The sequence below is a fragment of the Xiphophorus maculatus genome, chromosome 16 (assembly GCF_002775205.1).
Source record: "Xiphophorus maculatus strain JP 163 A chromosome 16, X_maculatus-5.0-male, whole genome shotgun sequence".
In the NCBI taxonomy this organism is placed as follows: Eukaryota; Metazoa; Chordata; class Actinopteri; order Cyprinodontiformes; family Poeciliidae; genus Xiphophorus; species Xiphophorus maculatus.
In genome coordinates, this window is record NC_036458.1 from 19,412,665 (window position 1) to 19,427,100 (window position 14,436).

Below are 14,436 nucleotides of genomic sequence, written 5' to 3' on the forward strand. Positions count from 1 at the left end.
GCAGAGAGTCTGGGCTGTCAGTTGTTGAGAAACGATTGCTTCCTGGAGACATAGACTGAGGTTTGGAAATTTTCCCAATCACTAACGTTTCCCGTGACATATGTAATGCGCCCGTTCGACTCCAAGAAGCTTACCGGAAATTATCATTCTCCATTACGAAGAGAGAAGTGCTGATCCGAACGAGACAGCTGTTACTGGTAATTCAATATTTGGAAGCTTGGCCTACTCAGACTGAACGGCTTCCTTCACTTCCTCCACTGCCATTGCTAAAATTACAGGCAGACTGCAACAACAAAACAGCGCAGAAAATCAACGTCGTCATTCACAACCTCTCCTTCTGTTCGCCAGTCAAAAATCAACCGGAGACGAGCCGAGTCTAGGGGAGCAAGCCCAGACTGTGGTGGAAGAGAGAACCTTTTTCTGAACTAAATGCCCAGAGCACTACAGGTAAGTACTGTCTCGGTCCCTCCACTCAGGATCAGGCAACCCGTTATAAGGAAATGGTGCCTTGACTTTGACAGGAACGCACCTCAACACCCAGGTACCACCTGCTCACGCTTTCTGCTCTACCTTTAGCTAATGTTACTACATTCCTCACTGCTGCTGACAAGATTTGGGTTAGAGGCAAGATGGAGTGGCATATGGGGCTACTGGGACAATCCCGGTGGGCCGCTCTGTAATGGAGGAGAGCGGCTGTGTATAGAAGTTATTGCAGAACCATTACTGTTAAAGAAAGTTTTAGCCCACAGCATTTGGAGCTCACAAAATGTCACTTACAGTAGTGAAATTACTGTCCCACCAATTTAGACCATAAAGTAAAGCCAAATGAATCAAGATGTCCCAAAATTGGTACGTAAAACATCTGAAAGTTTAATAAGCGCTGAGGTTCATTTGTCAAACAAATTAATCTGTCTTTAACCTGATAAAGAAGTAATGTAAAATAAAAGTATATATTTTGCAATTGAACTTATTTGAAATGTTATGAATATTTTCACATTGTGAATAAAGTTGCACCAAGGTTAGGCAGTTTATTTGTAACCTGTAACACATTTTAATATATTTTGGTACTCAAAACATTCAGTGATTTATTAAATGACAGAGGTGTTTTAATTTATTCTCTGACTCACAAATAACTATTTGCATATCAGATATTTTACAGTTGGTTAATTCAAAACATGTTACTGTTACTGCTTCTTAATGTAGATAGAGAAATCCCATCCCTAAGCATATTCTTATTATATTTTACAATGTTTAACAGGGCCACAATTAATCAGATTAAGAAACATTTTAATTATGCATTCTATTTGCACATTGTATACTGAGAACACATTTGCCATGTTACGTTCTAATAAAAAGACAGGTTTAAGTGACAAACAAATAATTCCACACAGGTCAAACTCAAGTTTGCTAGATAACTCAACAATCTTTACTATAAAATAAATTGAGGCGACAATAAACCAGACATTTATATTCCTAGCCATTCATTTTAGTGTGTGCAATCTTGCTATCTCTAACTATAGAGTGGTTGCAGTTTCTTCACAAACTACACATTTCATCCAGACTTTCAATGGCGTCTTGCTTACTGAAGTTTTTCCAATGCTGAGGAATTTCTCCGTAACCCTGAAATTTCAAATCATAGTAGTCTTCTAATTCATTTTGAAAGTGGCAGATGAACCATTTCCAGTAGGCCAGCATGGAGGCATCAGCTGTAATGCTCCATGAAGCAAACTTTTCTCCTGCAGTTGGGTACTGTTTAAAAGGAACAGCCTCCTCCGATTCAACACCAGGGTAAAAGGCTCTGTCACTTGCAACTAACGTGGTACAGAAATCAATGACCAGATCAACTGTTCCTCTTACATGCCAACCTTCGACTCCAGAGGGTCGATGAAAAGGAACGCTGTGTTTCTCAGGACTGTGGTCCTTCAAAGTGTTTGTGCAAACAGCAGCACAGAATGGACATCTTTCCCAGCAGCAGTTACACAGCTGATCAATCAGGATCTGATCAGGCTTCTGCCTGCACTTATTCACTTTTTCCAGGGAGAGTTTGCTCATCTCTGTTGTGATGCTTTTCAGGCCTTTCTCTATTTCTTCTTTAAGAAATTCAAAATTGTTTATGTCACTGAAGTTTTGACAACTAATGGTATCAAGTGTCAACTTTGGCTTCAGTTTACTAGAAAATTCCTCCACCCACTTTTCTATGTTTCCTTTTCTGTGTTTGAATTTCTCTGTTGCTTCAAACAAAGCCTGACTGATGACTCTGGTGATATCTTCTATATTTTTCTTCAGGATAATCTGGGCTTTAACTTTCTGTGTCGTGAACATGTATTTCTTTACTTCTTCTTTGATGAAAGCCTCTACTTGAGCTCTTGGATTTCTGATGTAGCTGATGAACCTGCTAAAGTCTTCTTTCTCTGCCAGAGATGCTAACACATGTTTCTCTAAATTCAGTCTGTTCTCACTGAATGCTGGGAAACTGCACATCATCTCTCCAGCAATATCAACTCCAGTCTTGTTGCAGACGGCTTCAACAGCAGAGACTTTGAGTTTTTCACACATAATTTCTCCAAACACCACAGCAGATGAACTTCCTTTGCAGAAGCTTCTGAAAATGTTGTAATACTCATTTTTCTTGCTGTCCAAATAAGTCAGAGCATCATTGTTGTCTCTGTAGATCTTGTGGGAGTTTAAGAGCCAACCTTCTGCCCTATCAAACACATACAGTGAAAGGTCAACTGTAAACTCCTTCTTGAATGTAAATTTCTTCCCTGATTCAAACTCTGTCACTCTTTGTTTGACATTTTTGGCAAGTTCCTGCAAGTAGGTTGACCTGTAACCTCTTGTTGCAACAGGTTTGCTCTTAATGGCTTCAAGACATTCTTTTTCAATTTTTTTAATAAATGATCTGATCAGTTCCTGTTCTTCATACTGAAAATAATTTTTTGGTTTACGTTCTTCCACATGCTGTGTTGTTGATGCCATTCCAAACCATTGTTGGAAAAAGCCAAAAAAGGATTTGCTTTGTCCACTTGTGTCTTTGTCTGCTTCTCTCTTGTTTTCCTGAAACTGTTGGCTTTCCTCATAGAGTTTTTGATACTTCTTTTGGGTTATGTAACCAAAGTAGTTTCCAGTTTCTGACAGATTTTTGTATCTCTTACTTCTTTTTGACTCATCAATGAGTCCCAATTCAACACCAAGATCTTGAAGGACAAGTAGTTGATCTTCCTCCAAGTTTATGTTCTCGATGGGTTTTGTATCTGAGGCTAATTCCTTAACCCAGTGACTCCAAACACTGCTGAACTGTGCTTTTAGTTCCTCTTCATTATCAATGCATTTTAACTGGTGAGCAAGCTCTTTGCTCTTCTGGAGTAGATTGTTTTCAAACTCTGTCTTCTTCTTGTCAAGCATTTTCCTAGCATTATTTTGCTGGATTACTTCATCCAGTTTTCTTTTCACTCCTCTCACAAGTTCCTCATGAAACTCTTTGATTTTGTTCTCAAATCGACCCCGCCATTGAACCAACATCTCTTTGTCTTTGTCATCTTCAAAGTAATCCATAATAGCTTTTGTTATTTCTTTGTATTTTTTGCTCATTTCTTTGGTAAGATAACTGAGCTCAACTTTGTCCAGTTGGCCTTTTTCAATTCTGGGATAAAGTTGGTTTTCAATGTTCAGCATCTCACTCCTCAGGGCCCAAGTCCAGTTCCCATATTGGACCTCCAGTTTTCTATAAACTGCAATTTCCTGGGTATTTTTGAAACTAAAAACAAAGTGTTCATTCATCAAGGCGTTCCACAGGTCCTGTATTTTGGTGCTGAAATGTGACAGAGTGATTCCAGTAGACTGTTTGGCTTTAGACAAGATGATGGACTTCAGTTCTTGGACACTCTCACTATAACCTGGATTTGGAGGAGCCATTGGTGGACTTCCCTCCCACAGCTGAGCAAAGTATTTCACATCTTTTTGCACATCAAATGCGATGACATCACTGAAGCACTCAACATCACACACTTCCTCTTTGGCAGCAAGTTGAGCCATCTTGTCCAGTTTTTCTTGCAGCCGTCTCTTTCCGTCCATGTTTTTCTCTGCTGCTGTAATATCTGTGACATTCTGATGGACAAACACACAACTTGGAGAAAGCTTGACTTTCTTCATCCTCATGAAAGCCTGAACAACAATTTGTAGGACATCTTGCATGTCAGCTGGATTCTCACCAAAGATGTTGATCAGTGTCATGTTTCCCAGACCAACAACAAATGTTGCAAGTTCATTGTCATGATGAAGGGTAGCATTCCCTGCTAACTCAAGAGCTCGCAGTCCTTCAGTGTCTACAACTAGAATGTAGTCAAACTGGTATTTATCCTTGTTTTCCTCTGACAGCTTAACCAGTTGCATGTAGGCACCCTTGGTGCACCTCCCAGCACTGACTGCAAACTGCAGGCCAAACATGGCATTCAGCATTGTTGACTTTCCGCTACTTTGTACACCCAGAACTGACAGCACAAAGACTCTCTGGTCACCGAGTTTCTTGATGACTTCCTGTAAAAGATTAGAGATCCATATTAAAGGCACATGGCCTGCATCCCCATCCATCAGCTCCATCGGGTGTCCTGATATCATCAGATCTGCAGCCAGCTCAGGGTATTTAGTCCAGTCAGGCTGTTGGCCCAGCGATGGTTTGTTCAAAGATTTATGGGCTTCATAGATCTGTCCCATCTCTCTGAAGATGTGTTCCAGACCAAAGGTTGCTGATTGAAGCTTTTTTGACAACAGTTCAAGCTCAGTTTGTTTGTGTTTTAATTGAGCAGATTTGTCATGTTTCTTTTTCAAGACCAAGACTTCTGACCAGGTTTCATCATAGTTTTGGAGAATCGAAGAGAGATCATCTGTGGAGAGGGCATCTATAAGGATCTGAGTCCATGTCAGGAAATATTCTCTTTCTTTTGGTGGCAAACTCTGGAGCCTCTGAGTGAACAACCTCATCAGTTTACTGTCGGACACATCACACTGTTTCTCTCGTAGTTCCATCAGCTGATGACTCTTCTGGCCCTTTTCTTTCTCAATGTCTCCCTTTAGATGATGCAGCTCTTTATTGATTTTGCACCAGTTGGACCAAAGTTGACCTTGGCAGGGAAGAAATTTATCTTTGATTTTGGCAACGTCCATCTTTTCAATCAATTCAACTATTTCCATTGCAGCAGATTTCCCATTCTGGCAGATTTTCTGATCTTCATCCACTATGATCCCAGAGACTTTGGCCATAGTTTCCAGCCGGAAGGATGTGTGGGGTTCAGACAAAAGGCTTTTTATAATCTTTTTTAGTTCTTCAGAAACATCCGACTGACTTCTTTCTTTCAGCCCTAGTTTGTATTTTTGAGGCTTCACCCGAACTGCACTACAGTCATTATCTGCATTGAGGATGATTAGAGGCTTTGAAGACTTGTAAAGCATAGAAATGACTGCAGTACTTTCCTGGCATTTTTCCAGAGTTGGCACAAGAACAACAATGACTGATGACATTTCAGTCAGGATTTCACGCTGTTTTCCAATTGCTAGAGAATCCCCATGAAGATTACAGAAGGCAATGCAGTCAGTAAAGAAATCATTGTCTTTTCCAGCAGGGCAGTACCAGGCAATCTCTGCCACGCCATCCATCAAATGACGAGATTTGGTGCTGCCTTTACAGTTTCTGTGGAAGAATGTGTCATGGCGGTCGTTGACCAAGGCATTCATCAGCTGAGATTTGGACAAAGACATGGAGCCCAGTCTGAAAAATGAAACCATGGGAATCTCAGCTTTGTAGATTGGCATGCTTTTCATGGTGACAGTTATTGCATTTTCTTTGTTTGTGCTTATTTTCCATGTTTTTGTTATTTGTCTGAACGTCCACAAAGGACACTCAAGATTTGTTGTGTGAGGATCAGGAACAAGCAGTGGTAAGGCATACTGACACTGTGACAACTTTGTGATCATTTTCTGTTTAAGGAAGCTGTCTGAGCAGTGAAATACTGCCATTTGAACATCCATTGGGTGCACATGATTCTCTTTTGACTGATCTATGTCTACATTAGTTGTAAAAAGAGCATCTAAGTCATCGTCATCTGTAACAGCACTGTCAGACACTTGAACAGCCTGTGAATTGTTCACATCAGAGCTTTCTTGCTGAACAGTGATGTATCTGGCTCTATAATCTAACATCATCAACCTCTGAAGAAAAGCACAAACTAGATCTCTCTCAAAGATCTCATTAGTCTTTTTTATAGGTGGACCTATTTGTACAAAGTCCTCTGATGACAGCATGTGTTGATGTTGGTCCTGGAGGTGAAGTCTTCTGAGTAGTTTTTCAGTTTCTTTTTGATGTTTCTTTAGGTTTTCCTCGAAAGGATTGCAAATAGTCTGCATAAAGATAATATAATGATCATTGAATGTTTGAAAAAATACAAACCAACCAAGATAATATTCTAACCTTGTGTATGGGTTCATTGATATCCATCTGCAGTACACCTAAAAAAAGCAAAGATTATTTCCCAAATTATTCACAAAGGACCTAATATCCTAATATTTTTCTTGCTATATAAATCTATCCCTCCATTGTGTACTACTTATCCGTGATCAGGTTTCCTGAAAGACATCCTTAAACATCATTACGAGGCCCTTAGTTTGGGTTGGAGAGTAGACTGTTTGGTAAACTGACATCCTTTTCTTTCGACTCAGTTCTTTTATCAGCCCTGTGATGGAGTGGCAATTGCTACTCCAACACAGGGCAAGACAGACTCAAAGTTAAGAAAACCTTACATGAGCAATTTAGGGTGCTCAATTGAACTAACAGTTGTGATTTTGGACTGTGATGGAAAACCTGAGTACCTGGAGAAAACCCAGACATTCACAGGAAGAACACGTCAACTCAAAACAGAAACTAAACCTGGGACGTTCTTGCTGCTAGCTAACAGTGCTGCCAGCTGTGCCACCATGCAGCTTCCCAATGAAGTTTAAAGGAACCATAACAGGAGAACTTCCACCTATTGACTTTGCCTTAAAAATCTATACAAATGTGAAAATCCATGTTAGGAACTCAGTGAGCACAAGGTGGTTCATAGGGTTACTTGGTATTAAGCCACCTTCAGCCAGTGATTGATCATAAGAGTTTAGATGTTGTCTCTTGGACACTCGAGTGAAGAGATGGACACAACTGTCAACTAATGATCCTTGAGCTTGATATGGTGGCAACGAGGCTGCCAGACAGACATGGGAAAACCCAAATGAGTGGTGAGGGTGAAATCTGTAAGAGGTTCAGAGGATCTCTTACATCTGTGGGACCATTCCTTCATCTTTTGAGAAATTTAGGAAAAATTGAATTCAAATGGACTATATTTAGCTATTCTGGATGCAGCTTTCAGGAACTGTGATCTTAAGGTCATAGATTGGTGTTGATGGATGGACAGATTGGTAGATGGATGGGGTAAATCTTACCTTCCTCCTTTGTTTCACACTGTACTTCTCTGTTGTCATAATTTTTTTTAGATTGTTCAGCACCAACATGTTTCTTCAGTTGATCACACTAAAAAACATGTTATGTGACATTAGCTTTTCAGTTTTAATTTGTTTTTCAGAGTTTATTTAGTAACAAGAAAATGTCAAAAACGTAACTCAAAAATTCCTGAAGGCATTTTAAAAGAGCCTGCCGCTTTGTGTGTAAATCAGAGGTTCTGTTGTTGAGCTAGGACTTTTGCAAACCAGTGAAGCTACTGCATTGTCTTGAACTGAGCTGGAATAAACTTTGTAGCGACATAAATTAGTTGGAAAAGTAATACAAATACTTTTGTATGTTGAAATTCATAAGTTACTGTATTCCATTACATGTTTTTAAGATGAAATTGTGAATTCAGCTAAAAAAGTATCCAAACATTTAGTTTGTCTTACCTTAAGTTCAGTTTCAGCTTCAGCCTTTTCTTCTGTAGGATGATTTAGGAAGAAAAAGAGCAGATTACATGATCTTATTATGTGCCAAAGGCTATCTGGAAAGATTAACATTTAAAAAACTTAAGTAATTGCTTAGTCAAATATAGTTATAGTTAAACAGATTATAAGAAAAATTCTTTGCTAGTACTCACTGAACGCTAGTGATAAGTTCTTGTGAAATAAGTTTAATAAAATTGTTAAATAAAATAAATTTTAGTCAGCATTAAATCATACCTGTAGTGATTTTTGTTTTATGTACATCATATAGTTTCTTCTGGTCTCCATTATTTCCAGGGGATTGTTCACAACAATAGTCTGTATCTCTTTCAGAGAGCATGACATCGATTTTTTCCAAAAGAGTTATTATCTCTTCAGCATCTGCCATACTTCTTATACATGTGTGGCATCTTTTTTCAGAAAAACTGTTCATACGTTTTAGGTCCTGGAGTGCACTTTCACAGTTCTCATCAGTCTTGTGGGTAATTACTGTGATGACATGAGGAATGTTCTCCTTCCCAAAGGTCTTTTGGAACCACAACATTCCTGTAGTGTACTGGCTTACATGCTGGCTATTTGGTATCAACAGGACAAAGGCATGAACAGACTGATATAATGGGATGTCTTCATTGTTTGGAAGACCAAGCATGTTAATGACTGAGATGTGGCGGCCACACAGATCGTACAGTTTGGATGAAAACTTTTCCACCTGTGTTTCCTGGTCAAGGTCAAGGAGAACATTATTTGGCTCAAGATCAATTGAATTTGTTTCACCAATTAACACAAGAGTGAGATATGGCATCACTGCAAAAAGGAGAGAAATCTGTCATTACACTGCAGAGTACTTTACATCATATAACTTTTACATTATATAACTTTCATCCATTCTTACCTTTATCATCCCTTGCAGATGCTGTAGATGTAATTGCAATCTTCCTGTCTGTGTTTTTATCACAACTGTCTGATTGTTGAGTGTCCATAAGATCCTCCCCTGCTTCAGACTAAAAAACAGATTTTTCACTGTATGTCCGTCAACTAAGACTTTGAAAGATATGGTTTTATAACATAAAAAGACCACCCTGCCTGTTTCCAGTGTTCTTTTTTTATTTTTGAGTAAAATTACTCTAGTATGTAAAGCAGGAAAGTGAATATTGAATGTGTAATTTATTTTTAGTAAATATATTTTCCTGACATTAAATTAACACCAAAAGTTGATAGCAACCCAAGTAAAACATTAATAAAAATAAATAAATGAAAATACATAAATTATGTGTTATGAAGTGGAATGACAAAAAACTTGGAAGAAGTTGATGGAAGCAAATACAAATGAGATGAAGGTAGATTTTTCAAAGAAAACAGACAAGGAAGTTCTGAAACGGTTTTCAGAGACAGAGGATAAATCTCCAAAATGGACTCTGTCAATAATCCAATTGATTCCAATTAAATCTCTACAGATAAAATTGGAAATAAGAGTCTATTGAAGCTTTGCTTGTGTGGATTATTTGGGCCGAGACTGACATCTGGTGTAAATGTCATGTTAGTAAATCTTTTGATTCATAGAGATGTGTTCAGTACTTATTTTCACCATTGTACATTGGTTTTTCTGTTGAAGTATACTCTTGGAAAAAACAGAAAAGAATGCTCACCTTATTTTTAGTTGTCCTTTTTTCTACTTTGGCTGTAGGATAATGTAAAGCACTGTTTTAAATATGAGACAGTAGAGAGTAGCATTTCCAAATATATTATTTTCAGACTTAAATTACCTTCATCACACACATGATAAGAGCTCTGTCTTATGTGTGTATCATCACTTCTTGCAGATTCTCTCTCTGGTCTTTCAGCTGTGTCTTCATCAACCTCCATTCTAGCTGTTTTTCGTGTCTGAGGACACAAAAATGAAGTTAATTTGAAATATATTATAGTACCTCCGACATCATTCAAAGTCTTATGTGAAAGACTTTTTTCTACATATTGTCTTGAGAAATAATTGATTATTTCTCATATAGGCACCTTTTGGCAGATGAAATACAAAGTCAACATTTTTACTTGAAGCCAATGTGTTAAAAGAAGGAAAAAGGAAAAAATGTACAGTATGAATTTATTGCGTAAGGGGCTGCGTAGCTTTGTACCAATCAGGCTACTCATGCGGGTCAGAAGTTTATGCTTGATCTGTGTTCATCGGGTCACGAGCTTTCTCTTATCCTGTGTTACAGAGCTGATATGGTGCCACAAGCAACCATAAACATTTGAACTTTGAATCTCACAAAGTTTATGGGTCTATCTGAAACAAGAACATATACTTTGAATGAAAAACCAATCATTATTTCAACCATGGATATGTTAAAGTAGGTTTACCGGTTCTTAAATTTATTTTAGTTGCTGGTTGTATAATATTGTATTATGTTCCTGTTTTTGTGTGTTGTGTTGTTTGCTTCATGGGACTACAGAAAAAAAATGGGCATGTCACTAAATCTGGTGTATTTATGGGCACATTGCACATTCATTAAAATGCATTGTCCCATTCAAATAAATGCATTAAATTCAATCATTGGTCTTTTAGAGTCTTGTGTGTTTCCAGACCAGATTCCTGACACCAGATGATCATCTGATACTTAACATCTACTCCCTCATTATTGCTGTGTTTTAATAAAAGGCAGAACCAAGTCATACAAGGTGGAGGACACATGTCTGGAAGGACAAGTCCAGATGGACAAAGTTTGCTTGAATCCCTCCATTATGTATGATTATAAGAGGATAGTGTAACTTCTTCCTGTTTTCTTTCTTTGTATCTGTTTTTCTTTTTGATATAATTAAACTAACTTATATAAATACTAATCATTATATTTAAAGACTGTTATATTCTATGTCTGTTTCTGGAATGTGTGCCTTGTGAGACATGTCTGCAGGAAGCAATAAGCGTGTCAAACTGAGAACTGACCTGGCAGGAAAAACACCTGAAGGCTAAAAGGTCAAAGCTTGTGACTCGCTGAGATAATATCTGCAGAGAGATGCAGGAAACAATGCCATGTCAATAGTCACGCGCAGACTTAAAGAAAGGAGCTTGTATTTAAATGCTGTGTAATCAATTAAGGTCACGTTCTGTCTAATTTTTATTCTCGCCTTTTTATCTTGTTTTGAATTGGAGCTTTATTGGTTCATTGAGTCAAGGTTATTGTAATAATCTGTTTACGGTATGTTTTAATTTACAATGTGATTTTTCTCAATTCCCACAGAAAGAGGCACTGCAGTGGAAAAGATGAACACATTCCATCCTTCACATGAACCCTGGAGTCGTCACATTGATTCTGCAGCTTTTTGACCAACAGTACCTAATTCTAGTAAGTTTTCCCGCAAAACAATAATGTGTATTATTGACAGCTTTTTTAGTGTAAATTATTAAATTTAGGAAGAATATAAAACATTTGCATTAGTTTAGGAAGGAAATTCTGTAATTAAATGTCCAATAATGTGAAAATAGGAAAGCAAAGGTTTGCTTGTTGTTTTGCCACCTACATGCACAGAATTATTTTATTATATCAACAATATAGCAACATCTTCAACAAAATTCAATACTTTTAAGACTCAAAATAGAAAATATCTTTATAAAACAAAAACAATTTTAGAAAGTATATCATGTCTGTGATACAAACTCACCTTGCGTGATATTTTCTGAACCCACTGGAGCTTTTTTTAATCTAGGAAAGAAGCCTGTTAGTTATAGTGTCTCTGCCCACTGAAACTCCTCCCTTTGTCTGTTGTGATAGGCTGCAAACCTCTGCATGAACATGAACTGTAATTTGATTCCAACAAATGTAAAAGTGAAAGTAGCTCACTGGTACCTTGTGACTTATAAGAAATTCACTGAGGCTGGCTCCTTAACAGCTTAAATATATATGTCAGCTTACATAACTGTACTGTTAAAAATCGTTTATCAGTGTCTTGTAAAACCTAAGTTTGCCTTGCACTCATGACTGATAAAATCTTTGAGATTTGAGAGCTGAACTGCTGTCACAGACACTGGCACTGGAAAATAATGTATTTTATTGCATAATTATTGCAAGATGTTCAAGTCTATTAAATTACATTTAGCTAATTTTTATTTATGATTTATCCTTTTTCTTATGCATAATGATCTCCCTGTAGCAAGATCTGCTCTCCTTTCTCTTTCTGTTTCTCCTGTGTGTTTGTACTCATGCCTGGATTTGAGTCTCATTTCTTTTGGGTTGAATCATCCATAACAAAGATATTTGATGTTAACCAGGGGTCGCACTAGAGCCAATTTTAACTAGTTTTATCATAGCTCATGTTTGGCTCAGCCACAATCTGAGAGTTGACATTCCAAGCAACATCCTAACATCTTATTCAGTAAATATTTTATTAGTTTTATTCAGAGGATTGTGGAGGATTGCAGTGCATGGGCACATTTAAACCACATAGATCATATTATTTTCTCAATACCCCTGCTATAAGATTCCAAATATTAATTTCTGACAGTGAACTGGAATAGAATGTGTCAGGTCTAAATACCTATTAGAGACAATTAAACAAATACAGGAAAGACAAGAGAGTTAGATTCTTTGTTTCTCGCGAGGAGAGCAGACAGAGATGTGTTTACAGTTACAAAACTCCGACCGCTCTGCCACACATCTGTCTGTTCCTCTCTTTTATTGATTTTAGGAACCCTGCCACACGGGGCGCTGCAACTCTAAAAAGGATGGAGGGGCACATCGTTGCAGCGCTAATGACATTCACTAGTCTAGACACACGTTATCTATACTCTAAATCTTTCTTGCTCCAGGCCCGGTGTGAAACAAGACACATTGCATAGCTTCAAAGCAACGGCTTTGTATCACAAAGCAGCACAGAGCAGAGTTTATTGTCAGGCCTGTAAAACTCTGCTGGGAGCAATTAACACCTCCGTCTTGTAGGAAGTCCTGCAGGACAACAGCTGCCGAGAGTAGCTGTCACCTCTATTTCCCAGGGAAGTCTCAGGATAGAATCAAAGTTATTTAACACACAGAAACATTATCTAAAATGTAACTACAAGGCTACATGATACAACAAATATTTGATAATTACTAATAATACAATTTATCCAACAGAATGACATTTATTTTTTCATTTAGAAAAAAAACAACTTTACCCGAGATCTGTCCGGCGCTTTGGCCCACTTAATGATTGAGGAAATTGGGTGAGCTGTGGAAGTGAGCAAACAGGCAGGCTGAGGAAATGTAAATAATTAACACAAAAGAGCTGAACTCTGCCTCAAAGAAACCACAACCCAAGCGGAAAAGACTAATATGACCTTAGGGAAATGAACCCAAAATGCACAGAGAGCAGAACACAAGAATAAAATTAAAAATGAACACAAAGGGATCAACTATTATGAGTACATTCTAACAATAATGAACAAAGATAAATAAATTGAGTATAACAACACCTAACAAACATAAATAAGAAATAGGTAAATAATCAAAACACAAATGAGGAAACGAGGAAGCTGTGCAGGAGGCCAGCAGAATTAAATTAAGTCTTAATGAGCGTAAGGGAGCAGGGACCCCTCTCCTGAGTGTGTTCTGCATGTGGGCAAAGAAAATACCCAAAGCCATGACACATTGGTCACTAAGAGAACCGTTAGTAACAAACCTAATGGTGGATTCAGATTTAAATAATTGTAAAAATCTTCTGTTAAATGTCCTTATGGTTTTTGGTAAATAAAATGAACGTGATGTGGAAAAGACAGTAGGCTTTTTACAAAATGGAAAACCTTACATTTTAATGTTCAGAACAACTTATATTGTTTAAAACTTATTTTACTTTTGTTTTGCTCAGTTTTCTATGTTTACTTGTTGCTCTTATCAAAAATTTTCCAGTTCACATCAGGCAAGGACAAAACATGATACAGCCCCCCATGATCAGTCATAGCCTGCAGAGCTGTATTTACAACCTGAATCATGAAAGTGAAAGTGAATTCCTGTTTCCCTGAAACCGTTACACTAATGAGAAAATGACAGCTGAAGCCTCTATGGGAGAAACCTAAAGTAACATTTCAAAGAATAAATCAAGTTTTCTGCTTCTGGTTTATGACGAGCTGCTTGGAAATTAAAATTCACATTTCCCTGCTTCTCCCAAAAATATATTTTATATTATTAAACTGAGGGCAAAAACACTAAGATAAACAGTTTGACACTGGTGAAGTAAATGGCATATCTAATTTTTATTTTTCATGTTAGACTGAGTGGTCAAAAAATTCCCAGATATCATCAAGATATATAACAACTCTCAAATTTCCTTATGCTTCAGAATATATTTAACAAAATTGTATTTAATTGAAGAGATTTATTGATCTGATTTCAGCTTGCATAGAAACAGTTAAAATGACCACATTCTTTACAGTTTGCCTCCTGGTGGACAGACTCATATCTGCCTTTACATTTAGTTGAGTGATATACAGTGAACCCTTGCTATAACGAAAGGTTCACC

The 14,436-nt window shown here is 37.5% G+C and overlaps 1 protein-coding gene across 6 annotated transcripts in view; it reads right to left on the reverse strand.

Annotated features, from left to right (window-relative positions):
* Positions 1 to 1,003: 1,003 nt before the first annotated feature.
* LOC111611685 (interferon-induced very large GTPase 1-like) overlaps positions 1,004 to 14,436 on the reverse strand; it is a 42,090-nt gene continuing 28,657 nt past the window's right edge. For 3 of the 6 annotated variants that reach the window (XM_023349378.1, XM_023349376.1, XM_023349381.1), the window contains one exon: positions 1,004 to 2,752. In XM_023349378.1, coding sequence (XP_023205146.1) covers positions 1,537 to 2,752 — 1,216 coding nt within the window. In that variant the 3' untranslated portion in view covers positions 1,004 to 1,536. The other 3 variants (XM_023349380.1, XM_023349379.1, XM_023349382.1) reach the window with 3 other exon arrangements.